At 44.7% G+C, this 24,187-nt stretch overlaps 8 protein-coding genes across 8 annotated transcripts; 5 read left to right on the top strand and 3 right to left on the bottom strand.

Annotated features, from left to right (window-relative positions):
• Positions 1-3: 3 nt before the first annotated feature.
• I203_105808 (1,2-dihydroxy-3-keto-5-methylthiopentene dioxygenase) lies at positions 4-876 on the top strand (the record flags this gene model as incomplete). Its single annotated transcript, XM_019144960.1, has 5 exons — positions 4-32; positions 107-260; positions 337-410; positions 477-541; positions 638-876. The coding sequence occupies 5 exons, from the start codon at positions 4-6 to the stop codon at positions 874-876; spliced, it is 561 nt and encodes a 186-aa protein (XP_019006295.1).
• Positions 877-1,357: 481 nt separating this feature from the next.
• On the bottom strand, positions 1,358-3,259 carry I203_105807 (uncharacterized protein; the record flags this gene model as incomplete). Its single annotated transcript, XM_019144959.1, has 6 exons — positions 1,358-1,725; positions 1,804-1,929; positions 2,025-2,131; positions 2,207-2,290; positions 2,411-2,900; positions 3,013-3,259. 6 exons carry the CDS (start codon positions 3,257-3,259, stop codon positions 1,358-1,360), a joined length of 1,422 nt encoding a protein of 473 aa, XP_019006294.1.
• Positions 3,260-4,002: 743 nt separating this feature from the next.
• I203_105806 (uncharacterized protein) lies at positions 4,003-5,224 on the top strand (the record flags this gene model as incomplete). Its single annotated transcript, XM_019144958.1, has 2 exons — positions 4,003-4,406; positions 4,474-5,224. 2 exons carry the CDS (start codon positions 4,003-4,005, stop codon positions 5,222-5,224), a joined length of 1,155 nt encoding a protein of 384 aa, XP_019006293.1.
• Positions 5,225-5,698: 474 nt separating this feature from the next.
• Positions 5,699-9,225, bottom strand: I203_105805 (uncharacterized protein; the record flags this gene model as incomplete). The annotated part of the gene is made up of 8 exons (XM_019144957.1): positions 5,699-5,869; positions 5,960-6,196; positions 6,303-6,711; positions 6,781-8,233; positions 8,292-8,433; positions 8,491-8,760; positions 8,826-8,969; positions 9,040-9,225. The coding sequence occupies 8 exons, from the start codon at positions 9,223-9,225 to the stop codon at positions 5,699-5,701; spliced, it is 3,012 nt and encodes a 1,003-aa protein (XP_019006292.1).
• Positions 9,226-9,507: 282 nt separating this feature from the next.
• I203_105804 (uncharacterized protein) lies at positions 9,508-12,197 on the top strand (the record flags this gene model as incomplete). Its single annotated transcript, XM_065517841.1, has 12 exons — positions 9,508-9,592; positions 9,669-9,800; positions 9,862-9,938; positions 10,009-10,157; positions 10,263-10,554; positions 10,631-10,948; positions 11,023-11,171; positions 11,237-11,372; positions 11,437-11,673; positions 11,755-11,889; positions 11,953-12,025; positions 12,088-12,197. 12 exons carry the CDS (start codon positions 9,508-9,510, stop codon positions 12,195-12,197), a joined length of 1,893 nt encoding a protein of 630 aa, XP_065373145.1.
• Positions 12,198-14,088: 1,891 nt separating this feature from the next.
• I203_105803 (uncharacterized protein) lies at positions 14,089-15,895 on the top strand (the record flags this gene model as incomplete). Its single annotated transcript, XM_019144955.1, has 6 exons — positions 14,089-14,349; positions 14,559-14,645; positions 14,781-14,979; positions 15,036-15,205; positions 15,268-15,355; positions 15,453-15,895. 6 exons carry the CDS (start codon positions 14,089-14,091, stop codon positions 15,893-15,895), a joined length of 1,248 nt encoding a protein of 415 aa, XP_019006290.1.
• A 941-nt stretch (positions 15,896-16,836) lies between these two features.
• I203_105802 (uncharacterized protein) lies at positions 16,837-18,722 on the bottom strand (the record flags this gene model as incomplete). The annotated part of the gene is made up of 7 exons (XM_019144954.2): positions 16,837-16,885; positions 17,340-17,868; positions 17,925-17,988; positions 18,053-18,198; positions 18,251-18,329; positions 18,387-18,427; positions 18,497-18,722. The coding sequence occupies 7 exons, from the start codon at positions 18,720-18,722 to the stop codon at positions 16,837-16,839; spliced, it is 1,134 nt and encodes a 377-aa protein (XP_019006289.2).
• A 440-nt stretch (positions 18,723-19,162) lies between these two features.
• I203_105801 (uncharacterized protein) lies at positions 19,163-23,605 on the top strand (the record flags this gene model as incomplete). The annotated part of the gene is made up of 16 exons (XM_019144953.1): positions 19,163-19,393; positions 19,447-19,519; positions 19,582-19,740; positions 19,812-20,258; positions 20,317-20,570; positions 20,639-20,760; positions 20,812-20,972; positions 21,028-21,135; positions 21,190-21,293; positions 21,350-22,025; positions 22,155-22,243; positions 22,341-22,530; positions 22,614-22,820; positions 22,888-23,030; positions 23,103-23,364; positions 23,466-23,605. 16 exons carry the CDS (start codon positions 19,163-19,165, stop codon positions 23,603-23,605), a joined length of 3,366 nt encoding a protein of 1,121 aa, XP_019006288.1.
• Positions 23,606-24,187: the final 582 nt, after the last annotated feature.

Here is a 24,187-nt window from a genome sequence, read left to right as displayed (position 1 = left end):
AAAATGAAAGCATACGTATATGATGATATCCCGTTAGTCCAACGTTTCCTTCTGTCTATTCTGTCTATAACCACACCCAAGCTAATCATATTGAATGTGTGCGCAGTGGAGATCAAAGACTCCCTCATGATTCAGGTAATCCCATCTCACTCAACACCCTCTCAGAGCTAGGAGTGATATACAAGGAGATACCGATTGATGAAGATAAGCAATGGGAAAAGGAGATTGATGAATTTGCTAAACAGAGGGGATATAAGAATGTAAGTGAGGTCATACAACCCATCTTTCCTCTTTCCTCTCTGATGCTGATTGTATCATGATCGTCGTTGTATAAAGCGAGATCAAATTACAGTGACGAGAGAAGGTTTAGGTGAAGCGTATGAAGATAAGATCAAGTCGTTCTTCGATGAGTGAGCCACAATATAACATATACATCGCATCGCACACATTGAGCTGATATTGTTCGACTTTCATAGACATTTACATGAAGATGAGGAGATTAGGTATATCTTAGGTGGATCAGGATACTTTGACATACGAGGTGAGTTATACAATATATACCATGACTCGTCATCTGGTTGTACTTGTAACGTACGAGTACATGGGGAAATACCATTGACTAATTTGCTTGCAATAGGAATCAACCCACCTCACGCCGACCGATGGATCCGAATATCCCTAACCTCAGGAGACTTAATAGTCCTCCCAGCAGGTATATACCACCGATTCACCGTTGATTCCAATAACACCATCACTGCCATGCGATTGTTCCAGGACGAACCGAAATGGACACCTTACTCGAGGAGTTTACCTGATACCGATGAGAGGGCTGCGAGAGGAGAGTACCTTGAACAGGTCAAGAGTGCAAAAGCTTAGATGTCATCGGGGAGGAAGAGAAAGGGCTGGTATTGTATTTTAATATGGATCATGTTCATCACATCAAACATTCACTTCATCTGGAATGATGAGAAATATGAGAATGCCAGATGCAAATACTAATACTCGTTCTGATTCATGATCTTATAATATAACGTAAATGGTTGGATGTCAGGACGTAAAGTGCAATGTGATATAATGAGACTATCCGCTTGATCCAAAGTTCCAAAATCTATCCTATCCGTTCTATCATCTATCTTTGTTTCATCATGCATTATGTCTGTCTGGGTCTTGGATCATAAATGGTAATTTTGATTATTATCGTTATTGAATCGGACAATCGCTTATTCTTTTCCTCGGTCGTGATCCATGTCTTTGTCATGCACGCTGATTCGATATATGCGAAGAGCCTTTCTGACGGTACCAGATCGAGGATACCCAATTAATCTTCTCCATGTCCATGTTGATTAATCTCCATCATCTACTCTTCATTCCTCCCTCCAAGCCATCTCCCCACACCTTCATAACAAGCAATCATCAACCCACAAGCCGGCGCGACCTTACCGCATCTTGCACTTAATCCAGCAAAGAGCGCCTGCCACCCTTCAGTCCTAATCACGTGCATCGCCAGTGGTATCGTCGCAGCTCGGGTGGTCACACATTCAGGAGAAGGGTTGAATACCTGACGACGGGTTTTCAATACGTCAAAAGGTTGAGTGACGATCGCTGATAATGTACCGGAGACGAACCCCGATATGAACGATGTGGTTATTGGAGATAATGGTGGGAGGGGTGAGGAGGGGGAAATGAGATACGATTTGAGTAGTTCGAAGGATGCCCAGTATATACCTATCATCATGGATGAGAAATCAGCAAACTCGCAACAAGGTGGGTTGATATGAAGTTGTGAGCTTAAGGTGGACTAACCTGAGAATGGGACATCTCTCCATAATGTCGGACCTAAACCTCTCCATAAGATAGTAACGCCCTTTGTCTGAACGAGTTGAGTCATATCTTTAGCTGTTGATGCGTAGGTGGGTGTGCCTCGTTCGACTATGTACAATATATCGAGAGTCAGTATCGGCCCAGTACAGATATAGGGAGTCTATGGAATCTGATCACAATCTCGAGGTATGACCCAAACTCACCACTTGGCAAAGCCTGTAACCTCGTCCTGAACATTTCAATCGGACTGATCACCGTCGCACTTAGAGTTCTAGCCAGACTACCAGCAATCAACGGAGCAGGTGTCAGACTCGCCGTCAAACTTGCATTGGTACTTCCACTAGCTGGTCGATTCAACGATGAAGTGTTTTTGGATGGGTCAGACGATCCGGTGAAATAGGGTGAAACGACTGTGAGGAGCTGTTCGTAACCTAGCATGTAGATTGCCGAGGAGGGTATACCCATTGTTCTGTAAAGATTAAAAATGTAGAAAGGATCAGTACTCGGAAGCATCGCAACTCGTGTGAAAACTTGAGGAAATGATAAACAACATGGCTATCAGGTTGTTTTGAGTAAATCACCAACTCACATAGCAGTGCCGACACCCTTCCACAATCCCCTTATCCCGTTTTCTTTCCTCACCGCCGCCAATTCACTGAAGAACCCTCTCATCACTTGACTCTCTTCCTGCTGTACCGGTATCCTTAAAACTCCCACCCCTCCACCTCCAGTCCTCATTTGGGAAGGGTTGGCAATAGCATTTTTCAAAGTCAACGCTTCACCCCATATCCCAGCCCATTTCGAAGGATGCAGACATCCCTCGGGAGCTTCCATTGGCAATATATGATTTGGCCGTACACTAGCGAACGAAAGATGCTGGGTGTTCGTAGATGAAGAGTGTAGTGCTGTTGATTGACTCTGACATGTTAAAGGGGATATACGAAGTTCATGAGGTGGTTGGGAAAGGATAGTCGTTTGACAGCACTCTTCGGCTAGTGGTGTAGGTGAGAGAGTTATTTCAGGTCGGGGATGAGGAGGGACAGTTTGTAATCGAGTTTTAAGTACGTCGAAAGGGGTCACTACATTGTTGAAGGATAGTCAATAATTATCCTCAAGTCGATCAAGGTGAGTAAGAGATATGACAGGTGGCAACGAATATTCGGATAGCCGAATTGCGATGGATTCACTCACTCAACAAGGAAGTGGCCATAGCACCCGTCATGGCAGCAACAGCTTTCGCACCGAACGGTCCTACCCTATTGTGACTTTTGGCTTTCACAGTAGACGGTCCAGCTTCTGGCCACTCGTATTCCTCATCTTCGGGACGGAGGGACATCCCTCCCTGGCGTATGGGTCTGGCTGATGTCGGTATCGGTAAATCATCTTGTGCATCTGGTAAAAGAGGGTAAGTGAGATCGGGATGGGGTCGTGATGGCATCTTGCTGAAGCAGGACAGGGCACTGCTATGGAGTAAAGAGATGAGATTATTGATAAGAAAGTAATATTCGATTTTTGATTTTTATCAGATTGTACAGTTTATTTTGTATTTTATCTGACGCACTTGCTTGTCAGATCGGCCGGGTCCTCATTTTAATCATGATGATCATCACCACCCGAGCCATACTCGTACCGTGGAATTCGGAATTCTGTGAAATGACGTGGCATTATATCCCATGTTCTCTTTCTATTCGATCCTCGGCGTCATGACGTTTTTACCCGTTCTGCTCCAGAATATCAAGTTGACGCGTGGTGCCACATTGGTATTGCCACCTGACTGTGGTAAACGTGCATGTGTCATGTTGAGTCAACTGATATTTCCCTTTCCGTCTTTTGATCCCTTTTTCATCCCCTCTTTTGTTCGTCTCTTCACTTCTCACCCCCCAAATCCATCATCATTCATTCATTGTTTTGATTCACAACAAGCTTATTTGTCATTATACCATCCATCATCATCGTCGACATACCACATACCCCACATACCTCACATCGTATCTTCTTGAATCTTGACATATACATACATACACAGACATAATAACACACTTTTGAAGAAATCAGTCAGGAGCCAAAGAGGAAAGAGAACAAACGCGTGAAACGATCAACATTACAAATCACTAATATCCTATCGAACCTTTCAATCTTTGATCAATCGATATTTCCATCCACTCATATCATCCTTGCACCATGCCATCCATCGCCTCATCATCACGTACCCGCACACGCAAACCCCTGATATCCTTGCCATTAACATCGTTCATCCAACCTATTCCCTCATCATTCCCATCACCTATATCCCTACCATCCAAAAGGGGTCCATCGAGCTTATCAGTCCCATCGTCACCTGGAAGTAGCAAGGCTCGGAAAGTATCTCGTACGGAGATTGATGGGTCTGAAACAGTACGAAAGGCTCGTGTAGCTACGAGCGGGGGCGGGAAAGGTAAAGGGAAAGAACAGGTAGACGATGATGAACGATCAGTGGAAGTAGGGGTGACACCAAGGATCAAAAACGTACTGGAGAAAGATGATCTAGGAGTAGGGAAAAGTCCAGCTAGGAGGTTGTTCGTCAATGATCGAGAAAGCCCAATAAGGTATGTGAACTATCATCCATCATTGCCCGTGTACGATGAATGATGAGCTGACGAGATCGTTTCATAGTGGTATATCAGGAGCGATCTCTACACCACCTAAATCGCATCGCGGATTAGCACCCTCACCACCTATCGCAGATTCACCTTTTATAATCTCAACCCCAACATCAACATCAGATCAAGATGAGGTAGAAATAGATGTACAAGCTGCACCTTCACCTACTTTACCTTCATCATCATTACCATTCGAATCAGGATCTGAACCCCATTGTGGATTTACGATATATCATTCTACCTCTACGGAGTTGAGGGAATTGGATGAATTTGCCGCTTCTCAGATACTTCAACTCAATTCAAGTTCTGGACCAAGTTCAAGTCCATCACCTTCTCTGTCGGAGATCGATCTGAATAGTATAGAGAATCAAGAGAACCTCCAACCTCTTTCTCTCCCTTTGGTGAATTACCCTCCTTCACCTAATTCGAAATCGCGCTCGAATCCAAATTCGAATCGAACTACACCTTCGAAATATAGTACGGGTACGTCGACAGCAGACGACGAGATAATCTCGATGTACCTTTCTGCTCCATCTACCAATTCGAGTATTAGTGGGACCAGTGCTAGTGGAAGTGGAACGAGGAGGAGGGAGAGGAGTAGATTGATTAATGAAGTCTTGTTGTTGAGAGGTGAGAATGTAAGAGAGAAAGAGGATAGGATGGATGTGGATATAGATGTAGAAGAAGAGGAGGAGTTAACACCTGGCAAGAAGATCGTTAAGGGAGGGAGAGAAAGATTGAGAAGGGAGGTTAATATGGCTTAGGAAGATATGGTCGATGTACTATATTTGGTGATCGACGATCACAGTCAGATGTCAATTTGGTGAGATTGGCACAATTGGTGGTTGGTCGGAAATGGAAAGAGGAGGATCTATCTTGAACAATACATTTATACATCTCGCATCGGTTCGTTGTCTAAAGATTTAATTTGTTTGTATAAAGTGTCATATATCATTTTTTCGTAATATATTTAGCTGAGCTCAATCAACGACCATTGATCGTTGTTTCATTGTTACTAGTTTTTTGACTTGGATCAAATACCGATTTCAAGGTTTCTTGATAATGATAATAACATATATATATATGCATTGTAAATTTACCCATGTCCCATTGATCTGAACACAGGAATCATAGCCAATTCGTATACACTCATACACCAATCTTATGGGATTCACAAATATGCATATGTACACATTCCGTTGGACTTGCACTTTGATGACTATACTCATCCTATGACACTATGAGATAGGTTGACCACCCGTACCATCCCTTTCTATCCTCTCGATGACCGAATCCCTCTTTTCACTATGTGCGAACAACGCTCTTACGAGACCTATCAATTCATCGGGTGTGAAATCGATCAAGGATCCTGAATCGATGAGGTAGGTGATATCCACCAAGGATGCTTGCTACGGGATAGATCAACAAGGAAATTAGCAATGGGCAACAAGCCAGCCATACGACCAGATGATACTTGGGAATGAGTATAAAACACTCACTAAGATTTCAGATATATAGCAAAACTTTAACCATCCTCCTCCTACCCACCTCACTACACCACCCTCAGGTTCAAAGATATGTTCAAGGGGATAAACCAATTTGAACAAATCTGTTAATCTGTTTGATTCCACTTCCGTTATATCCCCCAAGGTCAATACGTCATTCATTAACCTTTGGGTGAGGGTAGTGACTAGGTGGGAAATGAATTCGAGGTGTTTCGAAGATGGTAATACGGGCTATTCCACAAAGTCATACCTCGATATCAGCCAACATTCTCTCTTACTCATGTGTTCATTACATCATTTGAAGACTAGTAAAGCTGGTTTGTGGTAGGTCGCTCACCTTAATTACCCTATCCAAAGATTCCAAGTTATGTATCACCCCTTTCAAAACTTTCTCATTCCTCTTAAATATCTTATCTTCATTCGTACCCTGCAGCTCATTCAGCTCGTCCAGCGATTCAAGCATAGAAGTCCGTTGGAAGTCTATCTGCGTCTCGTAGATATGTTCAGCAAGATCCATCAACTTTTCCTTCTCCCCATTGAGCGCGGTGTCCTGTATTGAAAGCTGGGATACTAGGCCGGAGAGGTAGAAACAATCGTTATGCGCCTGCATGGACAGACTGGGTACGTCCCTTAGTTGGTTGGCAAAATGAGTAGGAAGTAACGCTCGGTAGAAGGTGAATACCTCTTTGATTGACTCGAGTAATATAGGCTGGATTATGGAGACGTTGAATGATGGGCTGGATAATCTGCACAATGAGATATGCCATCAGCTCGACTTCCATTACCGTGATAGCAAGCTGAAGGGGATGACCTACTCGAGTGATCCTAGCTCCTCAATATCTTTCAATACGCTCTTAGCTATATCGACCAGTGTCTCACACGATGTCGAAACAAGGTAATGCTCTATATCTAACTTCTTCTCTTCCCTTACTTCCTTTCTCTTCGTCGGCTTAGAAGGTACATTCAGGGCCGGTATATCAGTCGACGCAGAGGTCGTACCTGTCGAAGGCACAGAAGCAGGTGTAGAATCATCATCCCATCCCCATCCATCATCCGCGTTATCCTGCTTGACAATCGAAGGTGATGGGACCACTTTGTCAGGTTTAGTAGGGGACGGTATCTGAGGATGATGATGATCCTTTCCATTTGTAGCTTTGTTCGTGTCCTCATCAGGATCAGGTGAACCCCACGGATCATACTCTTCTTCATGTTTCACCTTCGCCACTTTCTTTCCTAATCGCTTAGCTTCTCTAGCGGGTTTAGCGGGTTTCGGTATTGGGGCCGGCACAGGTATAATTGTAGGTTCAGATTCGGCACTGAGAATAGAATGCGAGGGTGATGGATCCAAATCCCATCCATCCGCTTCATCCTCTTCTTGTACGAGAGGAGGATTGGATGGTTTCGGTGGGCTTGAAGGTCCAGCACTAGCGGTTGACGATTCATCAAATCCCCACCCATCATCTTCCATATTCACATCCTGGTTTCCCTTCTCTTCTACCTTGGCTGTGTTCATGTTATCCTTCGGTAAAGTCGAATCATCGAAACCCCATCCGAAATCTTCTTCTCCATCTTTCTGCGATTCTACAACCATAGGCACATCATCTTCCACGTCCACCTCCACTTCGAAATACGATATCACCTCTTTTTCTTTCTTTTCTACTACACTTTCCCACCCTCCCCATCCGCCCAAGATCAATCGTCTGATTTCATCCGCTATAGCATACCGTCGTTGTTGTGCCCACGTACTCCCCGCTTCACTCTCGAAAAACGGTCTGATCAGCTGAGATTGAGATTCAGATTCATCTTGGCAGAAATCAGATTCTACTTCTGTAGCTTGACGTAGCGTTTCCAGCCAGGTTGGTGCGTCGGTCAGCGTAGGTGGAAGAGATGGTAAGATGAGGAAATCGAGGATGGATTGGAACGCCGAATTCATCAATGACGAGACGAACGCTTGCCTTTCTGGAAGATCAAATGAAGGTGGGAAGATCGTATTGAGGGTGAAAGATAAGATGGATCTGATATTTTCCAATACCTTCTGAGGTGGAATGTCAGGAGAAGGCTCGAGACGAAGTAAGGATAATTTATCGGTTGATGAGATTGTTATGCTATGCGTGGAAGATACGATAGGCCGTATAAGGTCCTTTTGTATCCTCTTGGAAAGGGTTTGAAGAAGGTCATCTAGCAAGGAAAGCCTGGATAAGGCCGAATAGACGTTTATGAATATGTAATGGGATAAGGTGGTAGTTTTCAGTTGAGGCGGTGGATTAGCTATCCATGGAATCAGTCAGCTCGGTTTGCTAATCAACGAGTAACGAGAGCAGCTCACTACGGGGATGTTGTAATGTTATGGTATTCTGCACGGTCAACGTCATTCCCTTTGCGGACGTGGGGTGAGAGAATGCAATGGCTGCATTGAAGCCTTCTGTAAGCTGATCCATCACCATGGACTTCAGGAGAGCTGTTTTGGTCTGAAGATGACAATAAGATAAGCTACAGCGATATACAAATTCTATCAAGCAGCTTACATTGATATCCTTCATGATCTTCGTACCCCTCAAAATCTCTTCGCCCTCTTCCCCTATGTCCACCAAATAACCCTTCTCATCCCTTAATTCATCTAAGACCCACTGATCCGCCGCTCGTCCTGACCATACAGCTTCTTCAAGCTTTTTTATCCTCTCAGTATGTTTTGATAGTGACTTCAACGCTCGTATGTGAGCTTGAGCAGAGGACCGGGAAGAGGAAGCTGAGAAATGTCGATTGAGGGAGTTGATGAGTGGAGGAAGGAATGATGTCTATATTCATATGTACATATCAGCTACGGTCTGTTTGCTAGGAAGTTGACATTTGAAAAACATACTTGAGAGTCTGAGTGATCTATCTCATCTTCGAGGCCTGTCACTTTACGCCTTACATCGGATATATCGGAATGGAGGTTGGTGGATAATTGGATTTGGGATGATATCGATGGGAAGTTGTTTATAACAAGCTGATGTGATTTGCCCTAGAAGACCGGGATCGTAAGCTCAGAGGTGTATTCCGCCTCTGAGAACAGTTGATAGCTGATAACATACCTTGTTATCGTTCACTGCTTTTTCCAGACTCTCTCTGACAGCCCTAACCTGCTGACCAGTGAATTTACTTGATTCTCCTTGACTTATCAGCGGTGTCAGTAGGTACAAGACCGGATCCTGATCTGGTATCTCGGATGAGAAACTCTCACCTCCCGTACGAGGTAGATGCTGAGGTACGGGGAACATGGTGTGATCTCGTTGCTTGTGCTGGGTAGTATATTGAACGAAGAGAGAAACAAAGTTGAGTATGACACGCTTTCATGGTGTTGTCGAAGGAAGTGATGGAAAGTGATGATATCATCATTTATCATTCATCATGTACAACCAAAACACAAGCGAAGGAGTAGGTAGCTTCTCGAGGTTTCAGTCAACTCACGAGCCATTCTACCAACTAAACCCATACATAATCACTTCCTTCTTCTCACTACACTCGCTTGACAGAATCAAAGTCACTGCGAAGCTTACAAAATGGACATCGATAAAATGTTCAAGCTCCCTTCTCTACCCGCTTCGGCAGGTCAGAAGCGGAAGATGCCTGATGCGCCTACTCCTGGTGAGTTGTACCCTTTACATGGAGTGTAAAATATAACAGTCTGGGTTGACTTATGTGGTACTTGTGATCTATTCAGAGATGCTGAAGAAGTACAAAGCGACTGAGACTGAAGGTCAACCTCAATCTCAAGCACTTCCAACCAACGGGAAAGGAAAAGGTAGAGCAGCGACGGTCGAAGAAGAGGATGACGAGGATCAGTACAATGCAGGTGAGCTGATTGCTGCACAGCTTGCCGAGGTACAATAGCTGACAGTGACATCCTGTTATAGCTGATCGAGATGTATACGAGGGAGATGAAGATGTTGAAGGGCGATTTTTCGGTGGAGGGTTAAATAACGAACAGCAGGTATGTGTATCCTCAGCCTGTAACTCCTCAACCTTGTCTATTCATCTGATGTATCTTTTGGCGCGGGTAGCAAATCTTGGATATATTCGATAAAGCAGGAGATGAAGAAGACGGACCAACACTTGATTTACCAGCTCTGAGAAGGCAATTGGGTAAATTCGAGCGGATCGTCAACAAGAATGCTGAGATGAGAGGGAAATACCCTGATGACCCTTCTAAGTGAGTATACAATTCCTTACATATGCAACTTTTACTACTGGTAGTCGAACAGCCTGCACGAGGACAATGGCAGGATAGGATACTAATATAATCTTGATCACATAGATTCATCGAATCGGAATCCGATTTAGATGGCGCCCTCAAACAATTCCTTCCCCTCACTCAGAATCCACCTCTATTCTTCCCCGAACTAGTCAAGTCGGGCGTCATAGCATTATTGACCAATTTGCTTTCTCATGAAAATACGGACATAGCCATAGATGTCATAGAAGTAGTGAGAGAATTGACGGATGAGGATGTAGGTGCTGAAGTAGATGATTTGGAAGAGGAGGATGAAGGGGAAAGTGGGCAAGCTTATAAGACGAGGTTGGCAATGGGTGAACTTATTGATGAGCTGGTATGTCTACTTCACTACTAGCTTCAGCCTTACCATTTACTGGGAGAGTAGAGCTGATTCTACTTATATCATTTAGTTGAACAACTCCCTACTCGATTTATTGGTTGCCAACTTATCTCGTCTGAACGAAGAGGAAGAAACGGATTCTCAAGGTGTCTTCCAGATCTTGGGAGTGTTCGAGAACCTCTTATCGTTCATGCCACCTCTATCAGAACAGATCGTAAATGAGACCAACCTCTTACCATGGCTGTTGAAGAGGATACAGAAAAAAGAGTATGACTCGAATAAGCAGTACGCAAGTGAGATCTTGGCTATACTTTTACAGGACAATAGAGATATCATATTGAAAGTTGGAGAATTGGATGGAATGGATATTCTCTTACAAGGTTTATCTGTAAGCTGCCATTTCCTTCCTATGCTGAAACACTAGAACAATCAGCGCTTACTCCTTATGCCACTTTGTCTTAGCAATACCGTAAGAAAGATCCGGGAGATAGCGAAGAAGTTGAATATATGGAAAACCTCTTTGATGTCTTGTGTTCGATCTTGAGTCAACCAGAAATGAAAAAAGCTTTTGTAGATAATGAAGGTGTTGAATTAATGGTTTTGATGATGAAGTGGGTCTAACAATCTATCCCCGTGATCGGTGATATACAAAAGCTAATGTTACAACTTGGTGTAGAGAGAAACTCCTGGCCAAAACTCGAGCTATCAAAGTGTTGAATTACGCTCTTCAGACTGAAGATGGTTCGGTAGGATGTGAAAAGTTCGTACAGGCGTTAGGGTTGAAAACATTCTTTTCCGCATTTATGGGCAAGGTGAGTCACTGTACCAGCTACCTTTACTCCATATAATTTGCTGACCTTTCTCGTGTTTTGATAGGGCGAAGGAAAGAAGAAGAAACTCAACGCGACCTCTTCATTTGAAGATGGGGAGCATCTTTTGGGTATACTCGTATCGCTATTCACCAATCTCGCGTCGGATACCCCAGAAAGGATAAGGTTAATAGCGAAGTTTGTGGAAAATGGATATGAGAAGGTGGATAGGTTGTTGGAAATGAGGGAAGTCGCGGAGAGTAAATTGCAAGCTGTCGAGAAGGACATCAACATGGAAAAACGGGTGAGCGGTCCTAAATAATCACATGAATAATCGCCCATTGCAGATTGGGTGGGTTGCTAATGATATCTATCGGTGAGATAGGTGATGCAAGCGAATGAAGAGGAAATAACAGATGTAGAGGAAACCGAATGGTATTTGAGAAGAATCGATTCTGGTTTATCTTCTTTGCAGAATGCAGATTACATTTTAGCTTGGGTCTGTATGGAAGATGATGGGGTGAGTAATGCCGTTTGACTGTTTGATCACTGCTTTGCTGACACCCATCCTTCGTCCTATGAGGCAATGACCCACGCTAGATTATTGTTGTCGCGAAAGGATCAGTCGTTCAAGAATATCGTAGCGGTGTTGACAGGTAAGTCCTGTTTGATTAATATGGGACAATTGGACTGATCCGGATTTCATCCGCATCCGCAGAATTCAAAGACAATGTCGGTGATGATGAAGAGGAAGAGGGAGATACTCAACCGAATTTACAGAAAATGATTTTGGAACAGTTGATAGCATTCTTGGAAGGATTGGAGTAGAGGAACAGTAACTCATGCACGACTGTTGACGCAATGCCGTTGGGTCTCGCGCTTATGTCCCGAATTGCCGTATGCGACTGCAAGCGAGGTGAATGATAAGGACCTTCAGAGTCATGCAAGCAATGGCAGAGCGTCAAAGGTCGTCACGAACCCTGTTCATCACACACTCAGCTCAGAACGCAGATATATAGGATATCCCGGCATAGCTATAGTGCTCCACCAATACGATGGCGAACGGGATTTGTCCGAAATATGCGATTGGCGCTCAACCTTTCTTCCCCTTCTTTTCTCCCCGCTCTGGCTCGCTATCATCTTTCAGGCCTCGGCATGCATGACCAAGCTCCGCACCTTCTTTCTTCTCAGCCTTCGTATGCATCTACTTGATAGGTAACTTCACCGCAAACACGGACATTGTGATGTTTGCTTCGGCTCATGAGTTCCGATGCTTATCTGCATCTGTTCGTTGTGTGGTGGTTACTTGCGACCCCCAAGCCTTAAAACCATTTCCTAAGCCCGAAAGGGCCAAGCCCACGATCCCGAAGCTGCAAACTTCTCACTTCTAAATTTCTAGAGTTCTAGACTCCGACCGTTGAGCACGGGATTTGTGCATAAGCTCTTATCGCAATTGTACCGTATGGCTAAGCGCCAACCAATCAGAACTCAAACATGTTACAACGCTTTCAGAGCCCCTCGTTGTTCCGTCCCTGATTCCCGCGTTGTTTCCATGTCAGATTTGCCTGTTTACCTAATCGCTAATCTCGCTCTACCCAACCGTTCATTGAGTTCTTCGGGCAAAACTGTGGATAACTCGCTTGCAACTAACCATGCCATTTTGAGATTACAAATGTTCGTTTTCTATGCTCTATGCGATGGTCGGATGCCGGAAGCACCCCGGACTTTCTCTTACCTTGATGATGATCTTCCTATGTTGAAAGGTTGGAAAGGTGGATCCGTGCGTTTAGCGAGTTTAGTTGAACCGATCATTTCCATCGAAAGTTGTTCATGATATGGTTTTACTCGTTACGAGTATGGATCACATGGAAACCTTCGTCTCTTTCTATCACTTGCTTTAATGATCATTATTGCTGTACTCGCCTGCTAGTTAACACACAGCTCGTTAGTTCAGGCTAAAGTCATCGTCATCGTCATCCGGTAACTCGGTCAAGCCCATCATCATCATCATCATCATCATCATCATCAGGTTCGGGTAGCAGATCAGATTGACGTTCGCTTAGTCTTTTTCCAAACGAAAGGAAACCAATCGAAACATCCTTTGGCATCTTTCACCCACCGCACCAACACCCCATCACCCACCACGCACAGTCTCGGTCTATCCTTATAAACCCTCTGCCTCTCTCCATATCGACCTGGAAAAACATACTTGGCTACTGTGTCTACTTATCGTATACCTGAACTTATCCACGAAGAGAACATCGACTTGCCCGATCATTTCCAACCTTTTTCCTGGTCGAACCATAGATAAGGACAAGAACAAAGGGTAGAATCGAATAAGCAGTGCACCTAGCTGAGTCACTGGATCAGATTCACGCGGATCAATACGCTCCACAAGATATCCACAACATATCATACCATCATACCATCCTTTGTTCACTCTCTCTCCCACACCCTACAGGATATCCGGACAAAGTAGAATATAAAGTAGAGCAAGGATCGACTCGGAACATCTTATCACTGTTGTCAAGTTGGAATAGGATCATTGGAATTAGAACATTGGATGAGATCGATCATTCACCATCATTCGGATCCAATAGGCGAACAACCAATTTCCCAAGTTGTTTGGATCACCTAGAATAATCTACCATCAACGTCCCTCAACCATATATAACATTCTTCTACGACCAAACTTCTTAGCTATAAGCCCACATCAACAATGTCATCTTCATTAGCCTTGCCACCTCTTAAACCTCTCAACGGAATGACCATCAATACACCATCACCTACGGCCGGTCCATCGATTACCAAACGTAAATCACCCACGCCCCCTCCGCCCGCGGAAGAAGAAGAGGACGAGGAGAATGAGAGTGAAGATGAGAAGAAGAAAGGATCAGGATCTGGTGCAGGAGGAAAGAAAAAGAAGGATCAGAAAGAGAAGGGGAGCGAATACAAATATACGAGCGAGATCAGTCAGATGGTGAGTACGAGTAAACGAACGAACGAGCGGCGAGAGGGGTGGAAGGAGGGGATAAGGGTGTGTGGGTTGTCGGAATAGTGCGGAAGGGAGTGGAAAGGGTCGATCGTGAGAGGAGAAGTGATCATGGAGTATAGATGAACGATGTAAAGTAGCAAAGGGGAATGGACAATATCGTAAACATAAACGCTAACTTGTTTTGACTTTCATAGATGTTCGTGTTTGGCGAAGTCCAGGATCCGTTGCCGGAGACAGTCAGATTGGTGGAAGATATAGTCAGAGGACAGATAATAGAGATTGTGAGTTTACATTCACTTGCTTCGTTCTACCATACCCGGTCTCGCTCCCCTTCGCCTTGCCTCTACCTCCCATCCTCTAAGATATCTCCTCGTTGAAAACCCACAGAACGCAAGCTCACCCGGTACATCTCTCAGGTCACTCGAGCCCGTCTTCTTACCCACCTCCGCTCATCTCGTTTCCTCTCTGCCGAAGACCTCATATTCCTCATCCGAGATGATCGAGGGAAGGTGAACAGGCTGAGGACATATCTATCATGGAAAGATGTAAGAAAAAGAGCGAAAGAGGATGAAGAGAGAGGTGGAGATGTAGAGTTGGAAGTGGAAGGCGCAGATGGTAAGTCCATCAGGAATATCCTTGTATCGGGGGCTGACTCTGATACTCTTTATCAGACAAAGCGGCCGCGAAAGGTCGAAAAACAATGATGAAACTCCCCTGGGAATTGCTCACTCCATTCTCCGATTACCTCCGCACCCTCCCAAGCAAGCAGAACAGGGACGATGATGAGGAAGAGGACGAAGATGAGATACAGGCTCATCAAGATAGTATGCAACGTCTTAGGGTGCGTTGAATGCATGTACCAGATGGAATTTCAGCTGACTCAGTCGACGTTGAACACCATAGGACGCCGACGAGATAACGAAGAAGATGACAAAGGATGAGTATGTGCATTATTCGGATTGTCGTCAAGCGAGCTTCACGTACAGGAAAGGTGAGTCCAAAATCTCTCCTCGTTATCTGGATTTCATCTCTGCCTTCTTCGTCTCCTCTTCTCACTGTAGCCATAGCTGATAACATTCATCTACCAGCACGACGATTCCGAGAATTCGTCAACTTTTCAGCCTACCTCGACGTCAAACCCAATGACGATATCATCGATATCCTCGGTTTCCTCTCCTTCGAGATGGTCAGATCATTATGTGTTACCGCATTGGAACTGAGAGAAAGTCTGGAATTGACCAAACCTCAATCCGAAAGGAACACCTCGCCTGTCAAGAGGAAATCGACCAACGAAACTTCACCTAATAACAGTAAGAAGTTAAAATTGGACGATGGTAATGAAAATAAGAAGAGTACATCCAATCAACCTATATCGTTATTCGCTCCTCCCCCTTCGGCACGACAGCCTCTCCTCCCTGGGCATATACTCGAGGCGTTCGCTCAGATCCAAAGGACAGAGGCGGCTAGTAGAGTAGGTGGGATGAGGAATTTCAAGAGTGGGTTGGGTAAAGGTAGATTGGCGTTGGTATAGACGGCGGCGACGAGCAGCTGTGCATCGAGATAGAGGCATAGTCAGAGGTGATACAGATAGGCACCGGGCAAAGAGAACATGACTTTCTGCTTATGCGGATAAGAGGTTTCGGTCTTCGTTTTTGATTCTTTGATTTCTGGTTTTTCTTTTTCTTTGGTCAGTTTCTAGTTGTAATTTTATATACAATTCAACGTTGTGAATATTCGGTATAGAATACGTTGTTCTCTTTGGGAATCATACAAGATGCATATCAAGATATAAGAGTGGGTGACAACGAACAGATACAGTACACGACAATAGACATAGGTCATCCATACTTCACATATTTCCAGGCAAGCTAGTCAGTAGAGCTCAGGGAATAAGTTGAGATCGCTCTATATATGATTCCAGGTCTCTCCATATTGAGGTCGGTGATGATAAGTTGAGGGATTGAGAGATATGCACAAATCTTCTCAGAAGGCGTATTGTATCGTAGTGCAATAAATCTATCTTCCCCAAAATTTCTCTCAACGCACACGTAGGTGGGCAACTGGATCTTACGCCCTTGTTTTCCACCGACCAAAGCATACATTCCAACGTGAGGAAGGGTAACAGCTCAAAGTCACCCGCTTACTACACTGGGCCAATGTGACGGTCTTGTCGTTTTCGTATGGGTCATCATCAGGGGATAGACTCATACGAGTTTGCGCCGAGCAATGTAAGCAGTTCATTCTTGGGTAGGCGGACAATTTCTTTCATCGAATGAAAACCTTTTTCCTATGAAGATGAAAAGTCGGTACCCTTCAACACTATGCAAGAAGATTCATACATCATCAATGACTTGAACTGATTTTGAGCTGCAAATTCGAAAACCGGATTCATGCAATTCTATGGCGTTGATGCAATATTTATAACAAGATGCCGTGAATACCATTCTTCTCCTCCGGATAGAGAGTATCCCGCTATAGGTCCCAAGAGCGCTTCAACAACTGCCAAGTAGCAAACGCAATACTAGTAAATCCAACATCCGTTAGCTCATATCTGAGGGTTTCGTAAATCATTAAACAAGTAAACCGATGACGCCTTTCTCCTCCTATTTATTCCATTTACCCGGACCACCCCCTATGAATTCGATGTCTCCTTTCTACTTCTTCTATTCACCTCTCTTTGCCGTCTCTGTCTTCTCCTCTTCCCTTGCCTTTCATTTCCATACCACCCAAATCCCCCGATACATCATATTTCCCAACCTTGCCCCCCCTTTCACCCTATATCCCTTCGCCTTGTCTTCCTTATCGCCTGCGTCTCTCCCTGTCCGCCTCGACGTCCATCGCGTACTCGCTACTTGTTCTTCCTCCGTAGTTGCCCTTCGCGCCTCAGCCTTGCCTGACATCCTTCTCCCTCCTTCTCCCTCTACTCCTCACTCCTTCTCCTATTCATCTCAAGTCAGAACAGTAAGAAGACTCACCTGGTCATAGGTATAACCTTTATGTAGCCGATACTGAGCCCTATAAAGAACCCTCTCCAGCCCTTCGCCTGATATATGTTCTGTATAGCTTGTCTTGGGTTGATCCCTCCATTACCTAACGTACCACCAACTTGCATCCTCCTCCTGATCACTTCAAAAGGATAACTAGCAGTTTGACTGACCGCTCCTGCTATAGCTCCACAACTAAGATCTCGCATTGTTGGTCTATCTCTAAGGTATGGTACATATTCCGGGGCATGCTTCTTGAGAGTACCATAGGTGAGAAATGAAACACCAGCGTAAGGGATCATACCTAGTATGGTTATCGAGAAACCGCGGTAGAAGGGGTATAGGGGTATAGATCGGATGAAAGGTGATATATTGTTTTTCCGCGAGTGAACAACATCGTTCTCGTGATATATCGATTTGACAGCTTGTAAGAGTGAGGTCCGTTCGGATAGTTTGGTTTGGTATGCTAGACGAACACGGATCAGTTCGAGAGGGTATGTACAAAGTACGGAGGCGACACCTGTTAGTTGGAGTCAAGGTTAGCAAGAAAACGGGGACGAGGGGTGCTGGACTTACCCGAGGTGGCTCCTGCTACAAAGAATCGCCAGGGTGATCTTTGCTCAGGTGTGGGTATCAGTATCTATGAGTGGCAATATCATCAGCACTGACTGAGGAAAGGTCTGTAAAGGAGTATTGAGACATACCCTTTCCATCCAATCGTACAACATGTATTTTATCCCAGCATATGGAAATATCCTCATCAACGTGGCTGAATGACCTTGAAATAAACCCCGTATACCTGACGTCCGGTAGATCATACCAGTAGCATGTATCAGGCCGAGAGGAGTACCTAGAGATATCATATCAGTTTGGGACTCATAGTGCGATGGAGGGATACTGACCTGCATATTTCCGAAAATCCGCATTACTGGTTTGAAACAATATCTTCACCCTATCCAATGGGGCTATAGCTGTTTTTGCCTAGATATATAGAGCTATCAGCGAGCATCAAAGTAATCATATTGGTTTAGTACTCACCACACACCCAGCTATTCCTCCAGCCACTCCGCTGGTCAATACTATTCGGCATGAAGAGATTACGTCAGTACCCCTTGCCTCACAGGACCAGCAATACAAGAGGAACATACCATAATCCCAAGAGGCCTTATCTGATTTAGCCCTTGCTCTACTCCTCTTCCATAGCTCCGAGGTCGTCCATCGCTCACTTTCCCTTGCAGGTGGCCAACCGGAATCTTCGAGTGGTGAGGGGGCGAAGTATTGGGAGGAGGCTCGTTCTTTCCCTTTTCGATTGGCGGTGATAACACACGGATACGTAGGTTGAGAAGGGCCAGGCTGAGGGAGAGGAGTGATCATCTCCTCTAGGGTTCTGGGAGGTATATGAAGATGTTATGGGTATACTACAAGTTTATGGTACGAGTAATTGGCGAGATGGGATTTGATGAATTTGTTGAATTGATGTTTTGCCCAGTTTCAGGTGTTGTTTCTATGATCGGATACGTTGACATCAAAATTGCCGGCTGAGGTTCAATGCGGACATTGGGTGGATGTCCGTGGTCACCCATGTTGACGTTTCAAGTTGCCAAGTCAAGGTGATTGATTGCATTGCAGCAAGTCAAGTTCAACATCATCACTGAGCACAAGGACTGAAACCTGCTTCATCTCGTACACTTCGATAAAAGCGCTGTATTCTTCAGTAGCCTTTAGCCCATCGACGAATCGAAAACTGCTCTCATTCCATCCCGCTTCTTTACATTTCGCACCGTCATGCCTTCCGGTTGAACCCACCAACAGGCATGTCTCGTCCCTCACCCTCCTCCTCTTACCCTCTTCAGACTCTCTCCCAGCGCTCCTCATTCTCCGCGCCATCAATGACTTCTCAGTCGAACGGCAACTCTGACTCCACCAGTCGGAGTAGACTGGCACCAGGTCACGGCAAGGGAAAGAAGAAGCGAGTGAGCGATGCGGATGAGGAAGAAGCGCTGTTGGGGTATAATGGGATGGACGGGATAGAGGAGCAGAACGAGGTGAGCTAATCGACACCTTCGTCCTCGATGGTGTCTGGCTGACTGTTGTGTAGCTGCCGAGATCGGACTTCCCACCGTCAGCAGGAAAAAGCAAGAATGGCTCGAGGACGATACCCCTGCAGAACAGTGAGCTACCTCCTTCTTTTCGGAATCATATTTGAGCTTACTGATGTCCTGTTGATGTCTAGCTTCATCGAAATCACCTTTTCCGCCGAATGTAGTACGGAATCAGAAATATAGTATAATAACGTTCCTGCCGCTGGTATTTTATGAACAGTTCAAGTTCTTCTTCAACTTTTACTTTCTGGTTGTAGCTTTATCACAGTTCATACCCGCTCTGAAGATTGGTAAGCAACTCCCCCTTCATCTACTCACTCAAAGTCAGTTTCAGAATTCGGTACTGATCCCTCTCCTCTAGGCTACATCGTTACATACGTTGCACCTCTGGCTTTCGTCTTAGCAGTCACGATGGGTAAAGAAGCATATGATGACTATCAGCGGTACCTACGTGATCGAGAAGCTAACTCGACTCGATACCTCGTCTTACTCCCTCAACCACCTTCACCTATCCCACACCATGCTCACTTAGTAGGCGAGGACCAACCTATATCGCCATCTTTACCCAGACCTCAAACTCGTTCCACTCCAGCTTCATCAATCAAAGTCGGCGATATGGTTTTACTAGAGAAGAACCAGCGGATACCTGCCGACATGGTATTGTTAACTACGAGTGAGGAGGAAGGTACATGTTTTATCCGAACGGATCAGCTAGACGGGGAAACAGATTGGAAGTTGAAAGTGGCTGTAGGGGAAACGCAGAAAATGGGTGAAAAGACCGTTGGTTCAGCTGAAGGAAGTTTATACGGTGAGCTGTCATTATTGTATTCGTGAGATCTAGCTCATCCAATGTCGCTGTACAATAGCCGATCCACCTATTAAGGACATACATACTTTTTATGGTATTCTCACTTTACGTTCACTTAGTCCAGGTCCTCAAGAAGATCAATCTATACCTCTATCCGTCGAAAATGTTTTATGGGCAAATACAGTATTAGCAGCTGGATCAGCCGTTGGATTGGTGGTGTATACGGGTAAAGAGACTAGAGCGGTGTTGAATACTAGTGAACCGGAGACGAAGATGGGTACTTTGGAAAAGGAAGTAAACAGAATGGCCAAGGTGATTTACCGTACCGTCTCCCTTGGGATATCAATGGAAGGCTGACAGCGGGGATATACATGGCGTAGATCCTATGTACCGTCACATTCGCACTTTCCGTCTTCCTGGTAGCTCTAAATGGATTCAGAGGTCAATGGTATATCTATGTCTTCAGGTTTTTAATCTTGTTCTCATCGATCATCCCCATCAGGTGAGCTGTTTTCTTATCGATAGGAACGAATGACAGCTGATTTGTCGATAGTCTACGAGTCAACCTAGACATGGGTAAAACCGTTTACGCGCACCAGATACATACCGATCCAGAAATACCAGAGACTATCGTTAGGACATCAACACTACCCGAAGAACTGGGAAGGGTGGAATATCTGCTCAGTGATAAGACTGGTACTTTGACTAGAAATGGTAAGCTACCACCTACAAGGTATATAGTCAAGCTCGCTTATCATTTCGATATCAGAAATGGAACTGAAGAAACTACATATGGGTACACTTGTCTTCGGATGGGATTCAATGGACGAAGTTGCACATCTAGTCGCTCAAGCGCTGAATGAACAGGATGGTGCGAGTGAGTATGAAGGGCACGCAAGGTAAAGCGTGTGCTAATGACAACTTACCTTAGTCGAACGCAGGAAAAGCTCGATGACCACCGCTCCTGGACGTGGTCGAAGAGATATGTCATCTCGAGTAAGAGATGCGGTATTGGCTCTGGCTACATGTCACAACGTATGTTTCCATATCCTCACTTGATTCGTCGTTCTCGATGCTGATTGTAAATTTAGGTTACTCCCGTCACCAATGATGACGGTTCGATCACCTACCAAGCCTCCTCTCCCGACGAAGTAGCTATCGTCCAATGGGTCGAGTCCGTCGGAGTACGACTGGTTCACCGAGATCGAACTTCGATGATTCTTCGATCTACTAGTGGCTCGGAATACACATATGATATACTATACATATTCCCATTCACATCCGAATCCAAGAGAATGGGCATAATAGTCCGCGAAAGATCAAGTGGTAACATCACGTTTGTCCAGAAAGGAGCCGATACAATCATGGCTAAACTCGTTCAGAAGAATGACTGGTTAGAAGAAGAATGTGGCAATATGGCTAGAGAGGGTTTAAGAACATTGGTACTTGGAAGAAAGAAATTGTCTGAAGGGACCTTCATGGAATTTGACAAGAGGTATAAATCCGCTCAATTAGTCGCAGGTGAAGAAAGGCAAATCCAAATCAACAAGGTCGTTTCGGATTTGTTGGAAAATGAGTTAGAGCTCCTTGCGTTAACGGGAGTAGAAGATAAGTTACAAGAAGATGTCAAATCTACGTTGGAACTTTTGAGAAATGCTGGATTGAAAATTTGGATGTTGACTGGAGATAAGATTGAGACGGCGACGAATATTGCGGTTTCTAGTAAATTGGTTGGGAGGGGGCAGTATATCCATCAGGTTGCAAAGTGTGAGTGGATTCGCCGACGATTCAACCTCACTTTTATATCCCGCAGGATCCATCTCCCTCATCTGAGGTTATTATATGTGATTGTAGACATTACGATCGTTGACTGATGCCTATCCACATACGATCCAGTAAAATCATCGGACCAAGTGAGAGACATGTTGGATTTCCTTAGTGCGAAGCTAGATGCTTGTTTGGTGATCGATGGGGAGTCATTACAGGTAAGTAATTCCGCTTTTACCGAACTTGTAACACCCCAGATCGCATCCTTCTCACTGTACAACCTTGTTCCCTGACGTGTTAGCGTTATACAAATAGCTCTGCCTGGACCGCTTCCGACCCGAGTTCATACACCTGGCAACCCAGCTTCCAGCCGTTGTAGCCTGTCGATGCTCTCCTACTCAAAAAGCAGATGTTGCAAGGTTGATAAGAGAATTCACAAAGAAGACCGTATGCTGTATTGGAGATGGTGGGAATGACGTTAGCATGATTCAGGCTGCTGATGTTGGTGAGTTTCTCTCGAAAATTCATATTAGCTATCGAAACATGGGACGATGAGAGACTCTCAGCTAACTTGTTCGGATCGGCTAGGCGTCGGTATAGTAGGGAAAGAAGGGAAACAAGCTTCTTTATCAGCCGATTTCTCCATCAATCAATTTTCCTACCTTACTAAATTACTGCTTTGGCATGGCAGAAACTCGTACAAGCGATCGGCGAAATTGAGTCAGTTCGTCATACATAGAGGGTTGATCATAGCTGTTATTCAAGCTGTGTTTAGCAGCATCTTCTTCTTCGCTCGTAAGTTGGATTTTCTTTCCCTCCGCCCATTGTGCGATACATGTATCTGACCGGGGTATACTTCTAGCTATTGCATTGTACCAAGGTTGGCTTCAAGTTGGATATGCCACGCTGTATACTATGGCACCGGTTTTCTCGTTAGTGTTGGATAAAGATGTAAATGAAGATTTGGCTCTCCTCTACCCAGAGTTGTACAAAGAGCTCACGAAGGTACGTCGCCATCTGAGCTGAAATGGGCATAAAGTTAGAGGAAGAGGCTGACTGGTGTGTTCACGATTATAGGGGCGATCGTTATCGTATAAAACCTTCTTCACATGGTTGTTGATCTCGGTATATCAAGGAGGAATCATCATGCTTTTATCGTTACTTCTATTCGAATCAGAATTCCTGCATATAGTGGCTATATCTTTCTCAGCCTTGGTGATCAACGAATTGATCATGGTTGCGCTAGAAGTGACTACATGGCATAGTTATATGATTTTAAGTGAATTGGGAACGGCGATGATTTATTTTGGAAGTATGGCTGTTTTACCTGCTTATTTCGGTGAGTCTGGTTTATCCCATCGTTGATTTCCAGAACCGAATCAATTAGGTTGTTGACCTGGGACAGGATTAATGCTGATGCTTGTTGTGCGACTCATATAGATCTCTCGTTTGTCCTGTCCAAGCAATTCGTATATAAAGTGATCATCATAGTCGCCGTTTCATCTTTCCCTCTGTACGTTATTAAAGCTATACATAGGAGATTGAACCCGGCTGCATATGCCAAAGTTGCTGGGATATAGATTCATAGATGACCGTAATGCAGATGCATGCTTGCTCACCCAGGTCATTTGAAGAGAAGCATTGATGAAATGGATGGATTTCTTTGTACGAAGTTGACTAGTGTGATTTAGCCTTTTTACCCTGTCTTTTTTACGTTCTTGGGTTCTTTGTGTGGGACGGTGACGTTAAGCTATGATGACGGTGGTCCAGCTTTGTTCCATTCTTTCAATTGTACAAGATATACAGATCAACACACTACCTACTCACTGGTGCACTCTCCCTGCACAGCTTGGTCTTCAACCAGCCAAGACTCAGACTACCGATGTGCTGAAGATTCATGAAATTCATTCAGACCTCCCATGTACGAGTAGTCCGGTATATTCCGCCGGCTGTGAATCACCATCATATCGTCTTTGTCAAAAACACGACCTTTTCATTCTGTCACCGACGACTCGACAAAGGAAACACATATACGACCACTACAGCGAATCCATATACATCGCTCATTAGAGCTTAGGTCGCAGTCATCTGGCTGGTCATTATCTTGTATACACTGTCAGGAAGTGAAGCTAGAATCTTCTGCTTAGTAAAGCAACTATCAA

The sequence above is a fragment of the Kwoniella mangroviensis genome (assembly GCF_000507465.2).
Source record: "Kwoniella mangroviensis CBS 8507 chromosome 1 map unlocalized Ctg02, whole genome shotgun sequence".
NCBI classification, from domain to species: domain Eukaryota; kingdom Fungi; phylum Basidiomycota; class Tremellomycetes; order Tremellales; family Cryptococcaceae; genus Kwoniella; species Kwoniella mangrovensis.
Note: the sequence above shows the minus strand (reverse complement) of the source record. Positions and strands in the feature narration are given on the sequence as shown.